This window comes from Haliaeetus albicilla, chromosome 10, assembly GCF_947461875.1.
Source record: "Haliaeetus albicilla chromosome 10, bHalAlb1.1, whole genome shotgun sequence".
Classification (NCBI taxonomy): domain Eukaryota; kingdom Metazoa; phylum Chordata; class Aves; order Accipitriformes; family Accipitridae; genus Haliaeetus; species Haliaeetus albicilla.
Window position 1 is genome coordinate 20836337 of NC_091492.1, and position 25593 is coordinate 20861929.

The 25593-nt window shown below is 53.5% G+C and overlaps 3 protein-coding genes across 6 annotated transcripts in view; 1 reads left to right on the forward strand and 2 right to left on the reverse strand.

Moving 5' to 3' along the window:
* Positions 1-8348, forward strand: part of NECAB2 (N-terminal EF-hand calcium binding protein 2) — a 98219-nt gene extending 89871 nt beyond the window's left edge. For both annotated transcript variants that reach the window (XM_069793727.1, XM_069793726.1), the window contains exons 6-13: positions 1756-1892; positions 4904-5022; positions 5205-5284; positions 6091-6147; positions 6277-6389; positions 6710-6787; positions 7161-7252; positions 7418-8348. In XM_069793727.1, the coding sequence (XP_069649828.1) occupies positions 1756-1892; positions 4904-5022; positions 5205-5284; positions 6091-6147; positions 6277-6389; positions 6710-6787; positions 7161-7252; positions 7418-7446 (705 nt within the window). In that variant the 3' untranslated portion in view covers positions 7447-8348. The remainder of the gene's footprint in view (positions 1-1755; positions 1893-4903; positions 5023-5204; positions 5285-6090; positions 6148-6276; positions 6390-6709; positions 6788-7160; positions 7253-7417) is intronic.
* Positions 8276-13172, reverse strand: SLC38A8 (solute carrier family 38 member 8). The gene is made up of 10 exons (XM_069793725.1): positions 12985-13172; positions 12284-12482; positions 11923-12076; positions 11653-11757; positions 11286-11343; positions 10908-11022; positions 10626-10773; positions 10340-10539; positions 10095-10146; positions 8276-8523 (listed from the first exon to the last, which is right to left on the reverse strand). The coding sequence occupies exons 1-10, from the start codon at positions 13153-13155 to the stop codon at positions 8427-8429; spliced, it is 1299 nt and encodes a 432-aa protein (XP_069649826.1). The 5' UTR covers positions 13156-13172; the 3' UTR covers positions 8276-8426.
* A 2919-nt stretch (positions 13173-16091) lies between these two features.
* Positions 16092-25593, reverse strand: part of MBTPS1 (membrane bound transcription factor peptidase, site 1) — a 28401-nt gene continuing 18899 nt past the window's right edge. For 2 of the 3 annotated variants that reach the window (XM_069793728.1, XM_069793729.1), the window contains exons 18-23: positions 24954-25031; positions 22510-22650; positions 19929-20060; positions 19291-19423; positions 17941-18071; positions 16092-16922 (exon numbers count right to left, since the gene is read on the reverse strand). In XM_069793728.1, the coding sequence (XP_069649829.1) occupies positions 16726-16922; positions 17941-18071; positions 19291-19423; positions 19929-20060; positions 22510-22650; positions 24954-25031 (812 nt within the window). In that variant the 3' untranslated portion in view covers positions 16092-16725. The remainder of the gene's footprint in view (positions 16923-17940; positions 18072-19290; positions 19424-19928; positions 20061-22509; positions 22651-24953; positions 25032-25593) is intronic. The other variant, XM_069793730.1, reaches the window with a different exon arrangement.

The window sequence follows — 25593 nt, forward strand, 5'->3', positions numbered from 1 at the left end:
CACACTAGTTGGATGCTCAAGAAGCCATCAAGAAACTTGTGGTCCCCTACCAAATCAGGGGTGAGAAATCAGCTCTGTGACCAGTTTCCCCAGAAGTGTTTTTCTTCAGCTCATTCTTCTTTTATGATTTAAAATAAGAGATAAAGGCCCTCCAGGTTCTTGCAGAGCTGCTCTGGTTGCCATGGAAATAACCCTCATTAATCGCTTCACCATAAAACAAGAATAATTTGCTTTGGGGAGCTTGGGGTACTTATGTGGTGCCGCTGAGTGCTCAGATAACTGGTGGTGCTGGGACCACTCCAGTCTCACCCCTGAGTTTGGTCATTGCTGGTGGCATGCCGGGAACCAGGGGCATCCATCCCTGTCTCATCACACCAAAAAGTTGTGAGTCCTGGAGGAGTCCCATGCCAGGAGGTGCTGGCACGCAGTGGTTTGCCGGGGCCACGTGCTGTCCCAGCAGGCACTGATGGGTTAGAAAGAGTCTGGGGAAAAAGTGATGCTAGTGAGTTTGCGTTTAGAGGACCCTTTTTTTTCACCACAAGTGTTTTTAGCTCTGATGCTGAGTGGTTAGCTATAGCCAGACCTGGTGTGGCCAGTAGCCTGGCTGGGCTGTTCTTGGTGTGGTTGGGCTGGGGTCAGACAAGTTGGGCTGGTGTTGGACTGGTTGGAGTGGTGTTGGGCCAATGTTGGACTGGCTGGGCCAGTATTGTACTGGTTGTGCCGGTGTCCGTCCAGTTGTGCCGGTGTCTTGCCTCTGCCAGTGGCTGGCAGGAGATGGAGGAGAAGGACCGTGCCATGGGCAGGGCACAGCAAGGCTGTGCTGGGGAAGGGGCCCTGGGTGCTTTAAGCAGATCGGTTGTGCTGTTAAAACATTTTATTAAGTGTTTTCTGTCTTGGGAGGGTTTGGATTACCCTGGGAGCTTCTGTTGCTCGAACAGCTTGTCCTCCTCCACCAAAGCTCCCCGGGAGCAGCCTGCATCCTGCTGAAGGCACTCCTGCTCTGCGGGCTGTCTCCATCCTGCCTCTGGCCCCAAAAGGCCAGAGCTTTCCTTTTCTCCCTCTTCAGAATAAAAAACTCTAATACCAAAATATGCTGAGGCTCTTGTCTCGCAGAGTGGGATGGAAGGAAGGCTGGGTGGGGACTGTCAGAGCTTTCTGCTGCTGGCTTGAAGGTATCTTCAGCTTGCAGCTCCCCAGTGAAAGCCATGTTCATCATCCCAAACCCCTTTTACTTTAGCACTGTGTTGGCCATACTGTTATGGACTAAGGCACTAAATAACATGATGAAGTTCTCAGAGCAGGGATCTCCAAAGCACAGGAGGGACCACTTCTCATACCTGCACCCACTGGGTCTTGCCCTGCAAGGCAATAGTCAGGTAATTTAAGATCACAGTAAAGAGAGCAACTGTGGACTTTGGGTAATCGCTTCTTTACATTGCTTTATTTATCTATAAATAAAGCAATGCTGATGTGCCTTGCTGCCCACACTCCCATCACAGCCTCTATAAGTCTGTCCTAGGAGTGATGGATGTTGGAGGGGCTATATGCTGGGTGACCCACAGAAGCTGGAGGGCTATATGCTTCCCGTGGGGTGGGAAAGCATGTGCTCATTCCTCCTGCGGCCCTTACAGCTGGGGACATGGAGGGGACCAGCTTGCGTGTGGGATATTGGGTGGATGCTGCACCAGCCAGGGTGCCCGCTGGCGCTGGCTGCTCGGTGCTGGGTCTCACCGTGCTCGCTGTCTGCCTTGGCAGGTGTACGAGAGCGGCAGCAACGTGGACCAGTTCGTGACCCGCTTCCTGCTGAAGGAGACAGCGAACCAGACCCAGTCGCTGCTGAGCTCTGTGGAGAGTGCCGTGGATGCCATCGACGAGCAAACCAACCCTGCCAGGTCTGCCGCACCTCCTGCCCTCGTCTCCGCTTCCCGGTTGATTTTGGTGCACGGGGGGTGGAGGGGAAGGATGAGGAGGCTGCTTTTGCCAGGCAAGGGAAAATGCAGCAGATGGTGTGCGGGAGCAAAGGGGAGCCAGGCAAGTGGCTGCCTTTCTCTTTGCCTCCCTTCCCGGCTCTGAGAGCTCTTGGGACTTTCCTCTGCTACTCTGTCTTGCCCTGTCTCTTACTCTCCTGCAGCCCGAAGGGTCCCTCTTGACCCCTTCGCCCACAAGTGGTGCAGGAGGGGATGAAAACAAGGGCACAGCACCCTGGAGCTGGGCTGGGCAGCGCTGGGTGCATGGGGCTGCTTCTCTGAGCAAAACCACCAGTCCCATCCAGGGCAAAACACAGGCACCAGCAGCGGGGTGGCTGTCTGGGGTGTGCTGGGGACAGCCCACGGTGGGCGGCTTCCCGTGCCAGGGATGCTGTCCCTCCTGCTGGGACACCCAGCGGGTGAAATGATCCACAAAGGCAAAAGGTGCTTGTGCACTGGGGACAGGTACTGCCGTCCACGGGTCCCATGTGAGGGGACCATCCCCAGCCCAGCAGTCCAACACGTGCTACCGAGCTTGGAGAAGACAGAGGAGACAGTTTCAAGATTTCTCAAGTGCTGCCAGGGCTGAAATAGAAGGGGTACCCAGCAGCATAGCCCAAACCTCAGCACAGCCCCCCTTGGTGTCACAGTGTCACTCACCTCCCTGGAGTACCGCCGTCACCAGCTGTAACCAGGACAGGTTGCCATGGAAACCGTTCATCAGATGCTCATGAAGCGAATCCCTCTCCTGCCATACCTGCAAACCAGGAGCCCATGGGATGCTTGGGGGGGAAGCCTTGGCTTCCCCAACCCGTGGGCAGGCAGAGGGGCCCGAGGCACATGGACCACAGAGAGTGAAAATCCCAGCTCCCACACCGCAGGGGCTGATGTCCCCAAATGCTTCACTGCAGCCAGGTCTTGGTGTTTGGGGTTTTTAACATCAGCAGCAGTTGCATCCTGAACAGGCAGCAGTGGGCTGCTCTCACAGGAGCTGTTGCTGCCTGGTACACAGTGAGACCCTGGGCAGCGCAGGTGACATCTCACCAGCTTTCCTAAGAGGAATGCTCTGGGTTTCATCAACCCACATTGCTTTCTTCTCCCCATTTTGGAAGGCAACTGCTGGCCTGTGGCAAACCTTGTACAAAATGTGGAAAAAGTAAGAGCTCCTGGGAAACAATGAGGAGGAAACAAGCCTGACATCAGATGGAGCAATTAGAGCCCATGAAAGACTTTGCTGGCTTTTATTTGCTGACGTGTGGGCCCAGTTCATAATGAGAACTATTGTAGTTGTTTTCTCATGGTGATAATAGAAAAAATAAACCAACAACCACAAAAAATTATCATCTCATGCATCCGCATGAAGACAAAGAGGTGGCCTAAAAAAACCCACCAAAATAAAGGGCTGTAGAACAAAGTGCGAGAGCAGAACATCCAAGCCTGAGACACCTCATTAAATTGTGATTAAAAAGAAATCTCTGTCTGTTCTCACCTAATTTCCTGCCTATTGACTGGGGATTATTCAGCACCAGCAGTGGGATTATTGCACAGCCTGTAGCAATGGGGATTTTCCTGCCACCTTTATCGCTGTTCTTGCTTTCTTATCTTGGGAATGTTCTTCGGGACCAGATCTGCTTCTCACGTTCCCATGTACATGGCCAAGTCCACACTGGCTGATTTTGGAGGACAACAGCTGCCTGGACATTGCTCCCTTGGCACCAAAGGAGCCAGCTGAAATTGTCAGGTGTAGTCAGGGAGGGTAGAGAGGGCACCTGCGCTGTGCTTCGGAGGGAGCTGGGTGCCTGAGGAGGGACAGGAGGGCAGGGACAGTGCCGGCCATTGTTGTGCCCATTGGCTCCCCAGTGCTCAGCGTGTTGCCTCCAGCCGGGATTCGCATGCCTGGCAAGAGATGCCAAGAGGAGCCAGGGCTCCCGGGCACCTCCACCAGTGGGCAGCTGGCACGGAGCTGCTCTCGCTGGAAGGAAATGCTGGAAACCCTCTGAGCAGCTCAGCCTCTCCCTCTGCGGCTCAGGCTTCCCATCAGTGGAGGAGGAAGGAAAGAGAGGCTCATCCTTCCCAAAACCCATTCCCATCTCTCCTCACACAGATGGCAGCTGCAAACCCTTGTGGGGGTGACAGTTCTTAGCATCCCCTCTGACTTGCAAATGAACGAGGGCCTGGGGGGGACCACCAAGGAGCTGGGGCTGGATGGTCGTTGATGTCTCAGGGGTATGTGCATGCATGAGCATGTGTGTATGCACACATATGCACACATTCCTTTTCTCCAAGAGGTGTTGCAGGATGAGCCAGGCCAAATGGGCTTTGTAGCCCCAGAGGAAGAAGCAAGGTGGAGGGGATGCTACGGTGGATGTGTCTCCATTCTCCAGGAGAACTGCGGCTGCAGCCTGTTGATGGGATGCATGGCCAGGCTGCCGGGTGGGCAGGCTTCCCCTGCTCGTGGGCAGCAATTTGGGCATGGGCAGCCTATGTGACAGCACCTTTTCCCACGTGTTAGTCGCCAAAACCATCCGACTGCAAAACCAGTCCCATTAAGGTGCAGCCAGCCGGCTGGGCACAGCTACTGGCACCCAATGTTGTGGGTGTCTGTCTAGGGAAGAAAAAATCCCCGAGGGCTGCAGGAGATGCCAGGAGGGCTGCTGCGGTGTTTCATAAGCAGGAAAGAAAAGTGATGGCTGCTGGGAGCAGCCCACTGATGTTGCTCTAGTTCTGACCCACTCCCCATGCCAGGTGATGTTGAAGGAGGGAAGCCTGTGCTGCTTGGGCACGGTGCAGGCACTGCTGCTCTCCAAGGGGTCTGGTGTTGGTGGCAGAGCTGCCAAAAAGGCTGCTCCGATGTCGGCTCCCTGGGGCTGGCTCATGCCATGTTGTATGTGCCCGGCTCTGCCCCCCCTAACCGCCCACGTGCTCTCTGGTTGCAGGCACTATCCCGGCAAGGCTGGCCACGGTCTGATGGACACCTGGTACGACAGCTCTGTGCCCAGCTACTCTCCCACCAACTGGATGGTCCCCAGGGAGCATGGGAAGAGCTTCCAGACTGGTAAGCAATGGCCGCTTCCCAGCCGCACTGGCAGCCTGGAGTGGCTGGGGGCACTTGGGGAAGGGAGCTCTGGTCCCGGCGGCAGCACGGAGGCAATGCTTGACTTCCCCGGAGGGCAACAGGGCTCTTGAGGGTGTCTGCGGGTGCCTCTTGCTCCATCACTGCCTCCTGGCTCTGCGCAGGGTCCCCCGACACCAAGGCGGAGGGGCTGGAGGGGCAGATCAACAGGCTCGCCGAGCTGATCGGCAGGCTGGAGGACAAGGTAAGGGCCAGCGTTTCCATGCGTGGGGCTGCCCCTTGGGTGTCCCCGCAGCCCCAGCCCCTTCCTGCCCTGGTTAGGACAGAGGTGATCAAGAGGTAGCCATGCCCATCCCTGTGCTGTGGCATGCATGGGCCACGGGTGGGAGTTGGGTTGCTGGTGGTGATGATGTTGGAGGATATTGCATCTGATGAGCTGATGGCAGCTATTGAATGTGGAACAATTAACTGAGTTTATTTAAACCAGGAAAAACATAAGGAAGAAGACAATGTCTCTTGCAGAGGCAGTCTTACTCCATCTAGGGACTTGAAGGAGAAAATGTTGCAGTACAGGAGAGGTTTCTGAAATCCTCCTGGTTTGCACTTTCAGGGCAGAAGGGGACAGGGGAAAAGTGGTGCTGTACATGGCAGCAGAGAGGTGCCATGAAGGTTGAGGGCAGAAAAATGTTGATCGTGGTTGCCAGAGGAAATAAGAGTGTGCGCAGGGCTGGGAAGGTGCAAGTGGGCACTGAGGAGGGATGGGTACCCCTGCTCATGCCACCCCAGGGACAATTCAGGGACCGTGAAAAGGTGACAGCTATTTTGGGGCTGATGCAAGGACGTGGTGTTGGGGATGTCGGCTGCACTGGGAGCACGGGAAGCTTTTGCAGAGGGTCTTGATGGGAGGACGTTAAGGTGCAAACAGCTCTTGGAGCCATCCCCTGGAGAGAAGGGGGAACAGCCCATAATGCCAAGCACGGGGACAGAAACCTGCCAGCCGGGGAGGGACACAAAGCCTCAGCCCCCCCCCCCTTTTCCCCCTTTTCCCAGACTCTCTGGTTTGACCTGCACCAGCGGCTGTCAGACAGCGAGAGCACGGCTTGCACGGTGAGAGTGCCTGGCCACCACCCATGGGGTGCTGGGGTGTCCCTGCAGCGTGGCATCGGACTTGGGGGTGGGGCGTGTCACCGTGTTTTTTGGGTCTCACATGCCGCTGTGTTTCGGGGGGCCTGGCAGTACCTCCTCCTGGTGCGGGATGAGATGACGGTGTCGCACAAGCATCTGGGCGAGTTTTGCAGCTCCCTGAAGCAGTACCTGAAGAGCGTGGCCGGGGAGCGGGACTGCTTCCAGTGGGTACCACCGGCAGACGTGCAGCGGGGGGCGGGGGGGGGCAGGCGTTGTCCAGCTGCCCTCACAGCAAGGGGCGCTCCACCAAGTGAAGGGCTGAGGCAAACCAGCCAGGATTTGGGGGTGTAGTGACGCTTGGCCACCAAAACCCTTTTGTATGGGCTGGGGAGTGCTGGGATGGGGGGGGCTCCCCCTACCTGGGCTGCTGGGGCTGGGGTCACCCCCTTGGTGGCCTACCCTACAGTGTGCCTGTGGCTGCAGAGGCCGAGGGGGGAGGGATGCCCCACGGTTCAGGGCTCACCCCTCTCCCCGCTCCTGCCAGCGTCACCGCGGTGAAGCTGCCCGATGGGGTCACCTTCATCGTCTACGAGTTCTGGGAGACTGAGGAGGACTGGAAGAGGTAGGGGAGGGGGCGCAAAGAGCTCATTTTTGGGTGGGGTGCTCAGGCGCGGAGGGGTATTGGAGCTGCTGAGTCCCAAGCTGCGTCCCCTGTCTGATGGCAGGGACGAGGATCGATCTGTCTGTCCTGGGGCTGTCACTGTAAAGGGGACAGGGGGCTTGGGACGTCTCTGTGCATCTTCTGCCTGGGGATGCCTTTGGACATGGGGGAATGGGAGGTCTACGCTGTCCCGAACCATGGCAGGGTGCTTTGCCTAAGGGGAGGGTGAGCGGGATTGCTGGCACCCAGCCCCTGCCAGAGCCGACGGGGTTGCAGGGGGCTGGGATGGTGACTTAGGGGAGGCTGTCGCCCACTCTTTCCCGCCCGGGCGCAGGCACCTGCAGAGTGCCACCTGCAAGGGCTTCCAGCACGTCAAGGTGGACACGCTGAGCCAGCCCGAGGCCGTCTCCAGCGTGGCCGTGCCAGGTAGGAGGGTGCCTGCCCCGCGGGGTGGGGGAGAAGGACCCCTGGGTGGCCAGCACCACTGCTGGGGAGCTGGGGTGGGCAGGGGGCACGGGGCAGTGTGCGCTGGGTGGGTTGGGGTGGTGTGGGGCTGGGCAGAGGTGACCCTCTTGTGCTGTTCCTCTGCAGCTGCCTGGTGCACCCTGAGCCGAGAGTGATCACTGCTGCCGGGGGCCCGCCACCATCCGTCCCTGCTGCGGGGTGGCCGTGACTCCCTGCGTGGCTGGGGCGGGTGGGAGGTGTCGGTGTGACCTGTCTGCAGTGAAGGAAACCCCTGTGTGTGTCCCCAGCACCCCATAGGATCCCCCCTGCTGGCTACCCCATCACCTGGGTCACCTCTCCCTGCAGTGGGGTGGTCTGGGGGGGGGAGTTGGGAGGAGGTAGAGGGTGTCCCCCTGGGGTCTGCCAAAGAGCAGCTGGCAGGGTTTGGCGGGGGGGATCCCCCAGGCATGGGCAGGCAGGGAGTGGGGGAGGCAGGGTGCAGGCAGCTGGGTGATGGGGAGGGGGCAAGGCAGGGGTAGGGAGCCAGTGATGAGTAACAGGGGTGGGAGTGGGAGGCTGGAGCCCCCCTGGGGTGGATAAGTTGGGGGGGTCCCTGCTAGTCCCCAGGGCCACCCAGGGAGGGGGCTGGGGGGGTGAGACTGTGCCTGGAGCAGTGTGTGTGTGCCTACAGGGATGGGGACCCCTGTCCCTGAGTGGGGGGGGAGTTCAGGGTGGTGGCAAAGGGAGGGTAGCCCTGCTACTGGGGTGCTTTTTAGTCCTGCGGGGTGCGGGTGGTCCCGAGGGGTTTCCTTTGCGTGTGTGTGTGTGGTGGCAGCAGGTGCCTTGCAGGTGTGGGGGTGGCTGCCCTCCCCCCCCCCCCTTCCTGGGGTCTGTACGTCTGTCTGTGGTCTGTCTGTCTGTGTGCAGCGCTCGCTGCCCATCCTGCCCCCACCCCGCCGTGCGTGGGGATCCCTCAGGGTGCATGGCGCAGGGCCCTCGCCGATACCCTGTCCCGTCTTTATTAGCCGCTGTACAACAGGGACGGTGATGCCAAATAAAACCGTGATGGGATCCAGCAGCGTAGCCGTGTCCAGGGTGGCTGTCCAGCGTGGCGGTGGTCATGGCGGGGGGGCACAATAGCGGGGTCCGCTGCCCCTCAGTGCAGCAGCCCCAGCACGGCCAGGGCAGCACTCTGCCCGCAGACGAAGGTGCCGCAGAGCACGGAGAGGACACCCCAGGCGATGAAAGCAGCCCTGCGGGGACACGAGCAGGGGGCCGGTGGGACAGAACCAACCCCCAGTAACATGCCACCCCCTGGCCCCCGGCCCCCCGGGTGTGGGGCTCTCTGTGGGCGCTCAGCCTTCTCTGCTATGCTCCTCTGCATCGCTCCCGGCGGATGGCCAAAGACCCCGGCAGCCCCTCCGGCTCATCCCCCGTGCCCACTGCAATGATACACGAAATCTGGTCAAAAGCCTGGCAGCCGCCACCACGAGACCAACCCCGGTTCTGCTTGTGCCCGGCAGCCCCGCTGAGGGGGCACAGACCCACATCAGCCCCCCATGCTCAGGCACGGCCGCTCCCACACACCCCCAGTCCTCACCCTACTGCCTCATGCCCCCACCCCTGCCCCCTCCCCGGCTCCATCCCCAGTCCCGTGACCTGTGGGTCGGCACCTCCCTGTCCCCCTCTCGCCGGGCACACAGCCCCCCTTCTCAACCGGACGCCGAGCCCCCAGGACGTGGCACTCACCCCCAAACCTCAGTGCTGCTCTGTCGTGGGGTTGTCGGTGCCGTGCACCTTCACGAACTGCCCCAGGCAGGCTGGGACTGTCCCCATCGCTCCGGCTCATGTTGTCCCCTCCTCGTGACAGCACTCCCGGGCTCACGCCCTGGCGGGTTTCCCCGAGGCACCTCTCCAAGTCCTTGTCGCCCACCTGGGTGCCCCTGCTTACCTCCTGCCTTGCCCCCCCCAGCACTTCAGCATCCCCAGGGGCACCCTCGCCCCTGCCCAGACAGCCTCGCCCCTGCCCCCATCCCAGGACACCCTCTTGGCTGAGACCCCAAGGTCCGGGGGTGCTCCCTCCAGCTGCCATGGGGGACAGGACCCCCTCACATCACCTCCATCCTCACTCAGACTCTGCTGCTCCCCCACGGGCACCGCAGACACACTTTGGCACACGCTTACCCCAAAACTTGCCAGCACTGTGCCAGGTCCCCCTGACACGGGCCGCTGCTGTGCCCCAGCCTCTCCAGCCAGGAGTGGTGATGGGGACGCACCGCCCGGGCGCAGCAGACACTGAACACTTGACAACTGCCTGCCTTGGGGCACCGTGCCCCTCTGACGCCCACCTGACCCCCCTCCGGATTCCCCAGTGCTCCCAAACCCCACGGCTCTCCTTCCTCTACAGCTGCTCTGCGTTGCAAGGGGTCTGGTACCTGGGCACCTCCCTGATGCCTGGGCACACCCCCAATACCTGGGCACAACCCCATTGCCTGGGCACACGCCTGGTACCCAGGCACATCCCCAATGTTTGGGCACCTCCCCAATGCCTGGGCACATCCCCGATATCTCCAATGTCAGAGCACATCCCTCCATACCCACCCTTCAGCCCCACCGCAGACCTCACATCCCGCAGCAAGTGCTCCTGCTTTTAGTGCTTACAGGTGCCCCAAATCCCCCTCCTCATGGGGGTCCCACCTTGGCCAGGGTGACCCCCAGGGAGCCTGCCCGAGCCATGGGTCATGGGATGCTGCACCCTGCCCCTGCCCCTGCCCGTGCCCGTACCCCTGCCCTTGCCCGCACCGCCGAGCCCACAGACACTCACTTTTTGCGTGGTCTGAGGGAGCGGGTCCCAGTCATGCACACCAGGCACAGCCCTGCCGCCAACGCAGAGGCTCAGCCCCGCTGTCATGGCACCCTTCACCCAGGGCCCACTGTGGCATCCCCCACAAGCACTCCCCTGCACCCCCAAAATGGGGCCAGGATGAGCCACCCACCACCACAGCCCCACCGCAGCGACGCTCTTGGCACCGATGACCCCATCCCCTCCCTCCCACTGCTCACTCTTGCCTGGGAAGATGAAGATGAAGAAGGCGCTGATGCCCCCAATGAGCTCAATGACCTTGCCAATGTCTGGGACGAACAGGGCGATGGCGAGTGTGGTGGCCATCCAGGCGACTGTCAGTGCCACCCGGTTCCACCGCTCGTGCGCCTCGGGTACCGCTGCGGCCCCACGCTTGGGCGTTGACCACACATCTCGCACCACCGACCTGGGGAGGGTGTCGGGGGGGCTGACGGCACCCAGCAGAGCCACACGGGCCGGGGGGAACAACCTGGCTCGCCACCACCCCCTCACCTGCCCAGCAGCACCACGATGGGGTAGATGGTGACGATGGAGACGCCAAAGAGCAGGCGGGCGACAATGACGATCGGGTCATTCCCTGGGTAGGACATCAGGATGTCGGACGCCACGGCCTCGCCGAAGGTCAGGTAGCCGTAGAGCCCTGCCGATGGGGAGGTGGGGGTGGGCGGCCGTGCCGGTGAGAAGGACAGAGGAGCCCCAAGGAGGATGGATGAGCCTGGGGCTGGGGAACCCCTGGGGCAAGGAGGGGGTGAAGGGCTCCGGTGCTGGGGTTACCGGTGAGGGAGTAGATGAGCAGGCAGATGAGCATGGAGAGCACAGAGACGGTGACCCAGTGGGAGAAGCTCTGGTTGCGCATGCTGCTGTAGATGGCCACGCAAGCCTCGTGGCACTGCAAGGCAGGGGGGAATGGTGCTGGGGCCCCACGCAGGGACAACCCCCACCCCCAGTGACTTCCCTCCACCCGTGGGTGCCCTGTCCCACTCTCGCCCATCCCCAGGGGCTTGTGTCTTGCCCCGCAGCCACCACTGGTGACAGCCATGGGTCCCCTTCCCTGCAACCCCCCCCCACAAGGGGTGGTGTCCCCACAGTCCGGGACGCTGCGGGAGGCTGCCAGCGCTGCCCCGGCAGTCGGGGACTGTGGGGATGACCTACCTGGAAGCCAAAGCAGATGGTGGGGATGACGCTGAAGATGGAGGCCCAGGAGGAGGCCCTGTGGCATGGGGGGGGAGGAAGTGCAGAGCAAGGGGTGTGAGGCCCCCAGACGCAGAGGGGACCTTGGTGGCGTAAGCTGTGAAGCCTGCAGGAACCTTCTGCCCGGTGATTTTGGGAGATGGGAGGATTGCTGGGGTGAAAGCTGAGGCTGGGGGCTGCCACCCACCCACCACCCTGCCAGTGCTGTCCCCAGCTCACCCTCCGCCCCCCCATGGCCACTCCCTGCATGGCCTCCAGCCTTGCCCCATGCCACTGCTGATGCCACAGAAGATGGGGCGGAAGGGACGGGGGCTGACCCCCCCCCTACCTGGAGGGCTGGGGGGGCTCGGACGAGCTCAGGCTCTCTGCCTGCAGGTAGTATTTCAGGATGATGACCAGGGTGAGATAGCAGGCGGCCAGCGTGCCCAGGATGCTGCCAGGGTATGGGAGAGCGTCAGCATGCAGACCCCTGGCAGCTGGGGGGGGCGTGGGGGTGGGTGGGAGGGGTGTCCTGTGGCCCCACAGGGACCCGGGAGGAGGTGGCCGGGGGTATAGGGTGCCCAGGGGTGGGCCACCCCAAGGGTGGCCCAGGTGGTACCTGGAGTACTTCTGGAAGCCGATCTCCCTGGGGACGGAGAGCGGGAAGATGACGAGGATGCAGAGAGCCGAGAGGGTGAAGCGCTGGTCCACGTACCAGGGGGGCGGCGGGGGGGCCCCGCTCAGCGTTCCATTGGGGTACAAGGAGTCGCATACTGCAGGGGGCAGTGGGGGGGTCAGCAGCACCTCGAAAGGTAGCCCAAGGGGGTTGGGAGCATGACATCATGCCAGGGCCAGGGAGCCCCACATCCTTGGCGGGTCCCAAGAAAACCCCAGGGCTGCCCCCAGCCCACATGGGACCACCTGCCCCTCACTCCCAGGAGCCACCAGCCCCAGGCGTGGTAGGGGGGGAAACAACTCACGTTTCTCCAGCTGGTCACCCACCACCCTGAGGAGGGCCACGGAGATCATGAAGAGGTTGAGGAGGAAGCAGACCTCGCAGAGCTTCCCCGCTGCTGCCCCGCACACCGCCCGGACGACCCCCTGGTAGGTGGGCTGGGCGCTGAGGGCTGCGGCATAGCCCAGCACCGCCAGCCCGCTCACCAGGAAGACCAGCGAGCCCTGTGGGGACAGGACCCGGGAAGAAACACCACAGGGACCCTCCATCACCCCCCGGACCCAGGGGGGGACCCAGAAGGGCCATGGCCAGGGACCAGGTCGCCAGCCAGGTCACCTTGTGGCCCCGGGTAACACGAGCCAGCAAAAGGATGGAGAAACAGCCCTATGTGATACTTTGGGTTTAGATTTGAGGTTTTGGGGACATACAGGGGACCAGCTACCAATTTTATTTTAGGTTGAGCTAAAAGCCAGCTAAAAGCGTGGCTTCAGAGGCAAAGAGCATCTCTAAGGCGGCAGCGGCTTTTGCACCCCTGTTCTCCCTTTCAGCCCGGATCGGGACGCAGGTACAAAGGGAAGGGTGCCCCCGCCAGCCCCCCCAGATGCCGGGGCAGGTGAACCCCGCCTTCCCCTCGCCCCTTTTCCCCAGGCCGGCAGGTATCTCGGCTCCCTTTGGGGATGCCGCTGCCCTCAGCCCCTCGCCCCCCCCCCGACCCCCCCGCCTTACCAGCTCCACCAGGAGGGCGGGGGCGGCCCCGCCGGCCCTGCCGAAGGCCCAGGGGAAGCTCAGCAGCCCCGCGCCCAGCGCCGACTTCAGCATGATGAAAACGGCGCCGGCGGAGGAGAGCCCGGCGCTGCCCGGCAGCAGCGGCCGGCCCTCGCCCGCCGCCCGCTCCATCCTGGCGCCTCCCCGGCAGGGCTCTGGGCCGGGGCGGGCAGGGGGAGAGCAACCCCCCCTCGCCCCCCCCCCCCCGCCGGGCCCCGCGGAGGCGGGCGCGGGTGAGCGCGGGGGCTCCGCGGACCCCCACCCCCCGCCCCAGCGGGGAGGGGGCACCGGGGGACGGGGCAGGAGCCGGTCGTGGGAAACCCCACCCGAGCTCACCCCAGGAAAGCCCCGTCCTGATCCCACCCCGGCTCGGGTGCAGGGGAGCGGGCATCGCCCCAAAGCTCCCGTGGAGAGCGGGGGTCCACGGTTCACGCATCGCCCTGGCTCGGGACCGGCGGTCCGCGTCCTGCTCTCCGCGGGTATCCCCAAGCCTCCAAGAGCTAGTACAGACCCCAGGAAAACCGGCAGCCCCAGCAGCTCCCAGCACGGGGCTTGGGCTGGGCAGGCTGGGGACTCCCTGTTCCAGCTGCATTCACCCCATCCATGAAATTCCCACCATGAGGCACTTTGGAACATCCCGGGGCAGGGAGGGCGAGGGAAGGCGGCTGCAGCGAGGGCCCTTCAGACCGTTCGGCTGGTTGATGCTTCTCCGCTCCTTGGGTGCAGGATGAGGCCAGCACCCCTCGGTGTCTCCACAGCAGCTAAAAAGCCCACCGGGCACTTGGGAGACCTTAGTGAGGAGCCACCCCATCCCATCCCCTGCTCCACCCAGGGAAAGGGGGTGCCGGGATAACAGGATGGGGTGACTGGTGCTGCAGGGGACCCACATGGAAGAGGCTGCACCCCACGGGGACGAGGGGCCCATCCCCTACACAGGGGGACACGCAGCAGCTCTGTGCCCGCTCCCAGCACATGCCACTGCCCCAGGGCTCAGTGCGCAGGCCCCTGATGCTGGCTGACAGCCCCTAATGCATTTTTGATTTCCCACATATGTGCCCTTCTGATCTCGGTAAGACGGATAAAGAGACTTTAATCAGCTGCTAGGAGGAATTATGGATGGCTAATTGTGCCTGCCACCTCCATTACATCTCTGCCGCCTACGGGGCTTATAACCATTTAGAAGGGCCCTTCCAGGCCTTCATTAGCTGCACACCAAAGGCTTCGGAAATAATTGGCCTCTACGATTTAGAAATTGGCCACTGGGCTGTAAAATACCAGCCACTGGGAAAGGCTCTTAATTCGGACTGGCGCTTTGATACAGCTTGACTCTGGTTTCGAGGCTGTAATGGAGCTATAATCTCTCATTAGTGCTGTGATGAGCGGAGCGAGCCTCCTCATTAGCACCGAGCTGAGCAGCGGCACCAAAGCTTTCCAGGCTCCCTCTGAGGGGAGCGCCTTGAATCAAAGGGATGCAGCCCACCTCCCACACTGGCACAGCAGCTCCAGGCAGTTTCTCTGCTCAGGGACTCTGGGCTCCCTTGCTTCTATTTTTTCACCCATTCTCCTATTTACCAGGGTGCTCCAGCCCCTGGGCTATGAGCTGTGACCCAAGGGTCGCCGTGGGTTGGCAGCTTTACCCACTGCTGCGTCCCCTTGGCAGGTGCCCTCCTCCCTTCCCTTTGATGGAAAAAGGGCTGTTGATATATTTTCCATGTTATTACTCTGAAGACAGTCAAAGGTACAAAAGCGCAGACAGTCCTTGTTTTGGACAAATGAAAACAGTGACTACAATTACGCTTTGTTACTTGCATTTCCTTCTGAGGTCTGGCCCTTGAGATTTTACACCTTTACTGGCAGCTCTTTCGCAACCAGTATGACTTGCAGAGCTCTTGCCGGTTGGTCCTACGAGAGGCCCTGATGCCATGGGTCAGATGGAGAAAATCCCCTCTGTCAGCATGGGTCCGTGGTCAGAAAGGGAGGAGCAATGGGCTCCAGCCCCATTGGGATGGCACAAGCAGCCCAACCTCAGGGCCATCTCCTCAGCCCCAACGAGTTTCCGCTGACGGCTCCAAAGTGAAAGCTTGATGCCTTCTCTGGCATGGCAACAGGATGTCGCCTCTTCCAGTGCATCCTCATCTTCAGAAGGGAAGAGGCAGGCTGGGGAAAGCCAACCACTCTCCAGGTTAGGGAAAATGGGTTTTCACAATCCTTTTTGCGGGACACTCGTGCACTGTGAAACCCTATCCACGGCCATCTCTTGGAAGGTTTGCCCCAGGTCACATGTTCTCTCCTGCAGTGCCCTTCCCAAGGCCCACCACCACCATCCATCATTGTAAGCACCAAACAGGGTGGGTACAGTCAGACTGCCCAGCGGGGCTGTCCTGGGCACCTTCTCCCTCTTCAGCTGTGCCCAGGGCTGTGCAGGAGCCGATGAGCTGCCCAAGAGCTCACCCAGGACCATCCACCAGTACAGACCACTTCCCTGCCCAGGCACTGCTTCTGTTCACCAACAGAGGTAGCCATCACCTCCCTGCTCCTCCTGGGAAAAAGTACTCTTATTTGGAGCCGCGATAAAAGCAGCTGTCAGGGAAAATCTCGCAGCTTCACTACAAAAGAGAGAAGCTATTTCAATGATGGCAATGTTAACTGACACCACATGGTCAGGGGCAACTTGTGCCTGCGTCCTTAGCTAAGCCCATAACAAGTCGCAGGCTTTCAAGCAGGACAAACCAAAGGAGACAGGGTTTTTGGCTTTGTGACGTACAACGCTATGCTGTTAGGTGCCATCCACGTGACAGTTTCTTATACAGCTTATCACTGAGCTGCCCTTTGGGAGCTCTCTCCTCGTTAGCCGCTTCTGCAGTTTTTGAAGGTTTTCAAAACTCTGCATTCATTCAGGGCGAGCACCGTTTATATGACTGTCCCATTAATACTCCAAAGGAAAGTCTGCAGCATAGGATGCTGATGTTAAGGATAAAGATAGGGGGTGAAGAGGGGAAGACATGAAAATCTTCTCTACTCAACTTGCTCTCTATGACTGGCAGTGGAAAGAAGAGCCATCTAGCACGTTGTTTTAGCTTCATATAGATAACATATTTATTGAAAATCTGCTTCACCAACAACGGTGAAATCATGACCAAAAATTACAAAACATCATGGTAGTTGGCTTTATAAAAATAAACTGCAGGAGTATGTCTCACCAATTTGTACTGGTCTCTCTTGCCCCCTCCCTCCTTTAATGGTGTACGTTATAATCTTCAGCATAATACCGTTCTAGAAAATTGCATTCCATCCAAAAAAATGCACTTGTTTTTCCTTAGCAGAGGTCCTTAAAGTGACTTTTCCCCCCGCCCTCCCCAACAATAAATATAGAAAATAGCCTCTAAACAAATAAATTTTAGTTTGGTCAGCTTAAAAAAAAGGTCCACTTTCCCCCTCTTGGGATATGTAGTGACTAAGCAGCCATTTAAACAGTATTCAAGTCTTTGGTGGCTTTGGCTGCTTAAAGCTGCAGTTTTATGTACAGACGATCAACTGAGGTCCTTTTTTTTTTTTCTCTCCAGAAACCAAAGACTATGAGATGATGTCAGGTGTGAATTACTAGTAGGATCAGTGTCGCATTCATGGCACCTTCACTGGGAGCAATCGATTGCCCAGGAAAGCAACCAGTAAAAGGAGGTCATCTTTGGCAAGCGAGAGCTTTCACACAGAAGGCGTCTTTGGTGGATGAACCTGTTGCATAAGCTGCGGTCGTTTCACTCGTGGTTTCCGTCTCTTTGGCCTGCTCTTCGCTTTGTTGATCTGCACCACAAAGAATGCCAGAACCACCATGGCACCAAGAAAAGCAAAGACCGGAATAGTCTGTCCTACATCCTGGTTGTACCGGCCAGGCATTATACCTAGAAAGTCAAAGAGGTTTGGAAGTGACTAGTGACTGCATGAGCTACGACGTCTTTGCAGCATTAACACTATCTACCAAAATGATCCAATGGTAACGCTTGTTCAAAGACGAAACAGCTATTAATCAGATTACATTTCAGACAGGAAGATTAACAACTGCAGACCGATTAGCAAAAATAAGACAGGAGGCTAGCACCAGCATTTCCACCTTGACCTATTTGGGCACATGAAAGTATAACCGAGATTTCCCCTGCAACAACAATCTTCTGTTCTGTATTAGAAGAGAGATGCAAATGCTTGACCATAATTTTACCACTAAGTAATTTCTATAAATCACACCAAATCCTGATGCCACGAGGAAGTGATTTTGTGCTTGCTCCAGAGACCATGCACGCACATGGCAAGGATGAGTTATAGAACCAAACCCTTTGTTTTTACAGGGTTCTTTCAGTCTAGCAGCTCAGACTGGGAAAAGAGCACGCGTGAGGCTTTCAAACCACTTCCAGCTGGGTCTGCAGTGTCAAGCTTATACAGGAGAGCAGCCCACCATGAGACTGAAAGCTGTTTCAAGTGCTCTACATCATTTGTTAGTGTAACACCTTGCCCAAGGCACCATTCAGACAAAATCGTCTGGACTCTGCTTTTGTGCACTCACGCAAGGAATTTTAATTAGCAGAAGGTATCTAGCCACAGTTCCCAAGGACAGGGACTGCTGCTGACACCCGTCGGTCTGAACAGCACCAAAACAAACCTCAACTACCCAAAAAGCACCCACCAAAATCCTCCTGCCAGTATGGCACGCATGCTTTCTTCTGAATAAACTATTCCTATGCAAAAATATTTCTCTTAGGCTTCATCAGTCAGCCTTTTACAACACAGTCATACTATTATTTGCTTGTTTTTCACAACTGGAAATAAAACACGTGGCCTCTCTTCTGGCTGCACCATGTTTGGGTTTTTTCAAAGCTTATACAAAAAGCAAAGCAAACCAGCAACTTTCAAATTTTTCAAATTTACCTCCAGGAATGTCCCATGCTCCACTTTCTCCAGGGGACAGTGGTCTCACTTGGGGTCGGTTCTGTCGAAAACTGGGCAGAGCCACTTTATCAAGGTCAATTGACAGTAACTTTTGATGTTTCCAAAGATTGCTAGAAGAAATGTAAAGACAGAATTGTCTGCCCACTTCGGTAATGCAAGGAATTTTGTAGAAACATCTAAAGAAAGTGACAGTTGAAACCTACAAATAACTCACTAGTTCAGACCCAAATGATAATCTGCTCCATTCTTTAGGTTGTGCAGTTTGCAGGGCTCCAAAGTTAAATTCAGATGCCACAGGGACACACTTAGATTGGCAACTATTTACCAACAACTCTCTCTCTTGCACACAGACTACCAAAAGTTACCAGCTCAGCAGACAAGTATGGGCTGTATGCTGACACACTTTCCTTCAAGTTAACAAACAATACAACCGTCCTGGTTTCAGCTGTGAAGAATGTTGATAACGCTGATGTTTTCACTTGTTGCTAAGTAGTGTTTAGACTAAAGTCAAGGATTTTTCAGCTTCTCATCCCCAGCCAGTGAGAAAGCTGGAGGGGCACAAGAAGCTGGCACAGGACACAGCCAGGGCAGCTGACCCGAAGTGGCCAACGGGGTATTCCATACCGTGTGACGTCACATCTAGTTTAGGAACTGGGGTGGGGGCGGGGAATTGCCGCTTGGGGACTAGCTGGGTGTCGATCGGTGGGTGGTGAGCAATTGCACTGCACATCATTTGTACATTCCAATCCTTTTATTAGTGCTGTTGTCATTTTATTAGTGCTGTTGTCATTTTATTAGTGCTATCATTATCATTATTAGTTGTTTCTTTTCTGTTCTATTAAACCGTTCTTATCTCAACCCACGAGTTTTGCTTCTTTTCATGATTTTCTCCCCCATCCCACTGGGTGGGGCGGGAGTGAGTGAGTGGCTGTGTGGTGCTTAGTTGCTGGCTGGGGTTAAACCACGACAACAACAGTAGGCAGTTAGGCGAGCTGTCCAAGAAACTGCATCAGAAAACTATTTCAAAGGCACACACTGACGATAGATTTAACAAAGACTGTTCACTCTAAGTTGGGATCACTCAATCACAGTGGTAAACTGACTTGTGAAGCTATTTTTAAAATCCCCCCAAGTTTCATAGTGTAGCTATAAGGTGAGTCAGAATTATTCAGTGAAGAAGCATTAATCATTATTTTCTCTTTGCAATCTGGTATTTCTCTAGGAAAGATATTCCAGTTGTCCCTTTCAAAAGCAGATGGAACAAATAGTTCTTCAGTTGAACTCAAAAGCAAGACTTGTTGTATAGCTGTAAGAAAGATGTATACTAACCTGGGGGCAGTTTCATTCAAAGGCTGTGGTTTGGCCCAGGACAGGTGAGGGCAAGCAGGAAGGGACCGGGGTTTAGGGTCTCCCAAGTGAGCCTCGAGCACCTTTGAGTATCGATGCAAATGGTTACCTGCAACTCACAGCAGAGACAGACTGGGTTACCAAAAGACTGGTAGGATAAGAGTTACTGACATTTGCCTCCGGCTAAACAGACTTGCTGTAAACCCAGGAGCTCTCTACAGTAATGATAACTCGTAGCTAAATCTTGGGTTAGAATTAACTAAAGGGTACCTTACAAAACAGTAAGACTGTGCACCTACGATGGTAGGTAATCCAAGTTTTGCTGGCAGCCTGTGAGACAAGACTGAATGCTTTACACGCTCCATAGCAAGTAACTAGAATACCAGGCATCTGAAAATTCCTGCTCTATGAACAGAACATTTTCTTCAGTCAAATCACAACTATATCAGGAGAAATCCCTACAGTAAGTGCTCTCTTCTATAGTAAAACAACAGAATATTGTAGAGCTCACACCAAACTAATGTTACTGGCGTATAACTCAAGGGGTCTGCCTCAGTCTTCCTAAATTCCACCCTGACACTCCCTCAGTTGTGGCTCTGCTTGGTAGTTAAAGCTCTCACCTTCCATCCGCTCGGGGAGAGAGTAGCCAGCTCCCGATGGCGGTCGCTGTCTGTTTTCGGAATGGCTGAGACTTGGTGGCGTCACCCCGTAAGAAGTGTACTGCAGGAGGGAATCCAGGAGCCAAAAGCAATCTGTGGATTTCATTGCCACAAAACAAGATATGCATTATGCTACGTTTAAAATCGCTTACCTTTTTGTTAAGAAGGCTGTAATGACATTTAGAAGTACAATCAGTTTTCCTGGCTCTTGTTCTTCTCCTTCAAAGTTCTAGGCCCAATTTCAGAAAGATGCAACTTTCACCACCCCACCCCCAATACACAAACACAAAAATAATCTCTTCAGTCTAAAAATATCTTCTATTGTGTACCAAATCAGGCTCTTTGGGGGAGTAGGACATAAACCAGGTCTCAAATATGGGAATTCCAGGTTATGCAAGGCCATCCAAGCCCCTGCAAAAATTATGAGGTTTTTTGGTGCAGAAACCCAGGAAGCTCGGAGCTTCTGATATAATTTTTAAGAGGGTAATGGAAAACCAACTATTTTTTTAAAAGGACAAAATAAATACCTTGCAAAGAAAAGTAAGAACAAGGTAGTGTTTTCAGTGGAAAGTTATGACTCATTTGCTTTCCCAAGCTTAAAAAAATAAACAAACAAATGAAGGGAAAAGGTTCTGGCTACATCCCAGCTAAAGCAAAAGCAGTACCTACAACAGCAGCTGTGGTACAGACCAGGCTGGGAGTCAATGCCACAATATACTTGATCATGGTTTTCCTTTGCACTTCAACAGCACATGAACCCACATTTTGATTCTCTCCTGAATTACTACTACCTTAATCCAGAGCTATCCCTAACGAACAAGCAGTCCAGCTAGTTAACATCACAGTTCTCTGAAACTTCCATTTGCAGGAATAGGACAATGCCTTATCAGCTATTTCCATTATATAGTAAACTATTTTTCTCAGAACTGCTTCCCCCAGGAACAGTTGGCTGGGAATGGGAATTAATCTTCATAATCCTGGTGTCCCTTAAACCCTCACCTTTGATTTTTAAAGAGGTCAATCAGATTTTAAGGATTTATAGTCACAAATGTTAGGAATTTACCTCAGTTAAAGCCACCGATGTCTCTGCAGGAGACATAGCTCCTGGTTCACAACTTAAAAGCTAATTTAAAGATTTCTTTAGAGCCTTCCAATTTTTCTTGCTTCACAGGTCACGCTGAAGTTAACAGCATTAGGGAGGTCACAAAGTGTCATTTTCTATTACTTAATTTAAAGCTAGGAATCTTCTCTTATGCTATGAGCTTTCAGTAACCTACAGCAAGCACACAAGGCACTGATACATTGGGTGTTATGGCAACTCATTGGAAGCCACCCAAAGACAGATAAGGAGAAACTGGAGAGCTTTCAAAGAAAAAATGTTTGGGAGAGAAAGAAATGAGCTACAGAGAGAGAGCTCCCTTAGGCAGTAAGTTCCTTCAAACTCAAATAAATTAGGCAAGGGATGGATTACCTAACCCAGTATTTTAAAATGTCAGGGACAAAAGCTTAAAAAAATTATAAATGTACTTTTCATCAGAAAAGGAAAATTCAGGTTGAACATCACGTTCAGTGGAAATGCAGAAAAACACCTCAGGTATTGGATTATCTTTGGCCTCTCGAGCCACAGATCTACCAGCTTGTGCTTTACATGTCATGAGAAACCCAATCAATCTCTTAAAAATTTGAAAAGTCAGATAAGACAAAGTGCTAGAAAAAAGGTTTTATAAGGACCAACCACAGTGTGTAGGCATGAGAATGGCTTCTCTGGGAGCCACAGAAACCACATGCACACACAACTTGCACACTTGCTATCCAGAGTTGCAAACAAATGCTTTGAAAACCCAAACAGAAATTCCTACTTTCTGACATATTTACACCAGCTGGTTTGTGTCAAAGTAGAATAACCTGAAAATAGCAATGCACAACTGAAATATTGAACATTACCATAAATACTCACAGGAAACACTGCAAAGGGAACAAGGCAAACATTGCAAAGGGAACAAGACAAACATTGCAAAGGGAACAAGGCACACTGATGAGCAAACTCAAAAGATAAAATCCATTGTACTACACAAACATTCTGAAAATGCAACTGGGGAAAAAGTGAAGGGATCCCCTAAAGGCCTCCTTACAACTTCAGATCAAGCATATGTAACTGTTAGTGCTTTCTGGAAACAAACACACCCCAGAGAAGCAAAAAAACCCACCAACCAACACCAACCCCCTCTCCCCAACCCCACCGCAAAAAAACCACTCCAAAAACAGCCCCCAAAGCTTGTGGAATGGAAAAATGGGCAAGGGGCCTGGGGGGAGGGGAATGCTCCCATCTATCAGAGGGGCTATTTAATGTGGGGTGCTCTTTTGTTGTAACTGCAGCTTACAGCATTTTCAGTAGAGCTCTGCAGAATTGAAATTAATCCCCAGTTAGGAATATTCAGAGAGTCCCTAGAAAACAGCTACTTCTGATGGGAGCTGTAAAAACCCCATAGGACAGTTGTCAGCTTCAGACAGTACCTTTTTCTGCATGTCAAAGCTTACACACCTTTCTGTCGATGGCTGTCATCCAAGCAATTAGAGTCGCCGTACAAAACAATTCTGCCACCACCTTCAGAAGGAACTTGGTAAAGTCCCAAAATAGGGACATTTTCAATTACAGCAGTCTCCTGTTTTAAAACTTCAAGACCTAAAGCAAAGCACAAATAGATTTCATAGCCTGCAAAGCATCAACATCAACTTACCAGTAAGTCAACACAGCCTACATTCCAAACTTACAAATGCAGCTATGCCACTCTTCATGTCACACATTTATGCAAATGGTTTTCAAAAACTCCATGATGTTATGATAAACATGAAACTGCTCCAAGACCCTGATTATGAAGTTTCCTACTGATGTTAATGTTTTTCTTTCTTTGGTGGAGAAGCAGGAAAAGACTTCATGGCCCGGATTATCTCCAACATTCCTGAACGAAAAATCCTAATATTTTCAGCAACAGGTTTAAAATGAAAATGTTCTGCCTTACAAATCACCTTATGTTGTTTTAGTCCTTCTGCAGAATTCTACAGGACATAGTAGCTGCAGAATCAGCCATCACAGTGCACACTGCTCTTTGCCAACTTACTTTGCTGCCATGCCTACCTATTCCTACAAGAAAATCTACTATGGAACTAACAAAAGAGAACAGTAGAGACATTCCATGAAATCCAACATCTGCCTCTCTGTAAGCAGCAGCTGCAAGACAAAGGCTTTGACTGAACTCATTTAAGGCAGCTGTTCAGGAGAAGCCCATTTTAAAGACTGCTGGGTTTGCATCTCTCTAACTCTGCAGTTGCTAGTTACCCTTGTGCTTCATCTGTTCAGCTTTCAATTCAGGAACAAAGAACAGTATTGTTTAGTAAGGATACCTAAGCCAAAAAAAAAAAAAAGAAAAAAAGAAAGACAAAAAAAGAAAAAAAAAAAGAAAAAAGAAACTCATGTGAGTTTTCTCACCTTCTCCTCCACCCCTGCTTTAACCTTTGGCAAATTTTACTCCCTCCTCACCCCAGCTGCTCTTTGAACTGGCAGGCAGAGCCAGTTTTCAGTACATCCAGCCCCACCATTGTTCACAGATCTGCTTGTCAGCCTTTTCTGAAACACTTCTACCTGTACTGTAAAGAGTAATTTTTAAAGGAGTATCATTGAAAGGCCTGCCTCTAAAAGCCCTGCAAGTATCCGAATAATAAACTGGCAACCTAAAAGACATGTTTGCGAGATATTTACAGTTATAACTGAGATAATCGATGAACAGAGAAAAAATGAAAAAAGCACAGGAACCTTTCCAGTATGAATGGGTAGGTGCAGAAAAACCAAAAGGACACCTGGCTATAAACTTGCCATTTGTACCTTACAAATCCATCCAATCATTTTATCTCCTGTGAACTGAAAGCTCTAATAAACAGCATGAGTGAAAACACCCCAATTCACGAAGGAACTAAAATGAAGTTTAGAAAGCTGTTTTTAGGGTAAAGGTTTCCCGCCTCTAACACCCATTTCAAAAAACAAAATAAGACAAATTTCAAATACTACGTATTTAGTCTCCTTTACTTGAGATACTGCCTTTAGATAGCAGAAGCAAAACACAGAGCTCTTTTGCTTCATGAATTGTAATGAAAAGGATTCAACAGAAAAAACAGGTCTAGCAGGCTACCTCCAAAAGGCTCACACAGATCAGCTCCTTACTGTTCCAGAAGATTTCTCCACTAGGTAGTCACATCTACTGCACATTGTAAGTCAAAAATACAATGAACTTGCTGATCTTCTCTAGCAGCTGCTGGGTTATATCAGAAGCTATGCATGCGCTTCTGCTCACACACTCAAACCCTCTACACCCACATACACGAACCTGACCTGCAACACGCTAACAGTTCCGGTCATTTAGTCCTACACAGCACTTTCTACAGGCTCATAAAAAATGCGTCTTTTTTTTTTAAATGGCCTGCTGCTGTTACAGTTCTGAATTATGACCTCACAAATGAAAAGATATTCTGATAAAACTGAAGAGAATGGATATACAGAGAACAGATCCCTCAAGTCTGAGAGCATAGGCTTTCTGCATGCCTAAAATTTTCCCTTATGAAAGTCTAGCAGGTTACATTTTGTCTACCAAAATTTTCCTTACCTTTACCCTTAGATCACCACAGCTACCACAACATTCACACCAAATTTGGCAATGATTAGGGGATATATTTCAGTAGCACTTGAAATTTGTGAGAAACATGGACAAGTAACACAATTATGACACAATCCCCTCCCCTTTGAAGATGCATGACACACATACACGCAGATGTGTTTACATGCAGCAAACATAATAAAAGACTGCATATATACACTTGGATATTGCTGTATTATATAAAAATTATATACAGAGTCATATTGCAGCTGCCTGATAGGCATCCAACTACATATTCTAGGCAAAACAAAAAACAGAAAAAAGACAAGGAAGCGCATACCTTGATCCTTGAAAGTCTGTGCAATGACAATGCCATCTTCTGGAAACTTTGCAATACTGCATCCTGATGCGTAATTCACTGAAAGACATCACAAAATTGCAGTTTAGACTAGAAATGACACTCCCTCCCTTCCCACCATATTCCAGTGAGCTGTTAAAACAAGCACAGCAGAAAACATTCCCGGGAACATTGCTCTGAATTTGCATATTTTGACCAATATGTGTATTCACAGAGAAGGTATTTCTAAGCACAGCTTTTGCAGGTTCACCTTTACATAATGCTTTCAAATATTTCCATTTAGGAGACTGACATTATCTTTTTTGAACTGAAAAACTTAAATCAAATGCCACGAGAAACACAGTATTTCACACTAACAGCCATTATTTATACTACAGAGAACCAGAGTCCTTCAATCAATGCTGGTGAGCATATAAAGCCCTCAACGCTGGTGCCTTCTCTTCTCACATTGTGCTGGTTTTGGTTGGGACAGAGTTAATTTTCTTCATAGTAGCTAGTATGGGGCTATGTTTTGGATTTGTGCTGAAAACAGTGTTGACAATGCCAAGATGTTTTCCTTACTGCTGAGCAGTGCTTACACAGAGTCCAGGCCTTTTCTGCTTCTTGCCCCACCCCACCATCG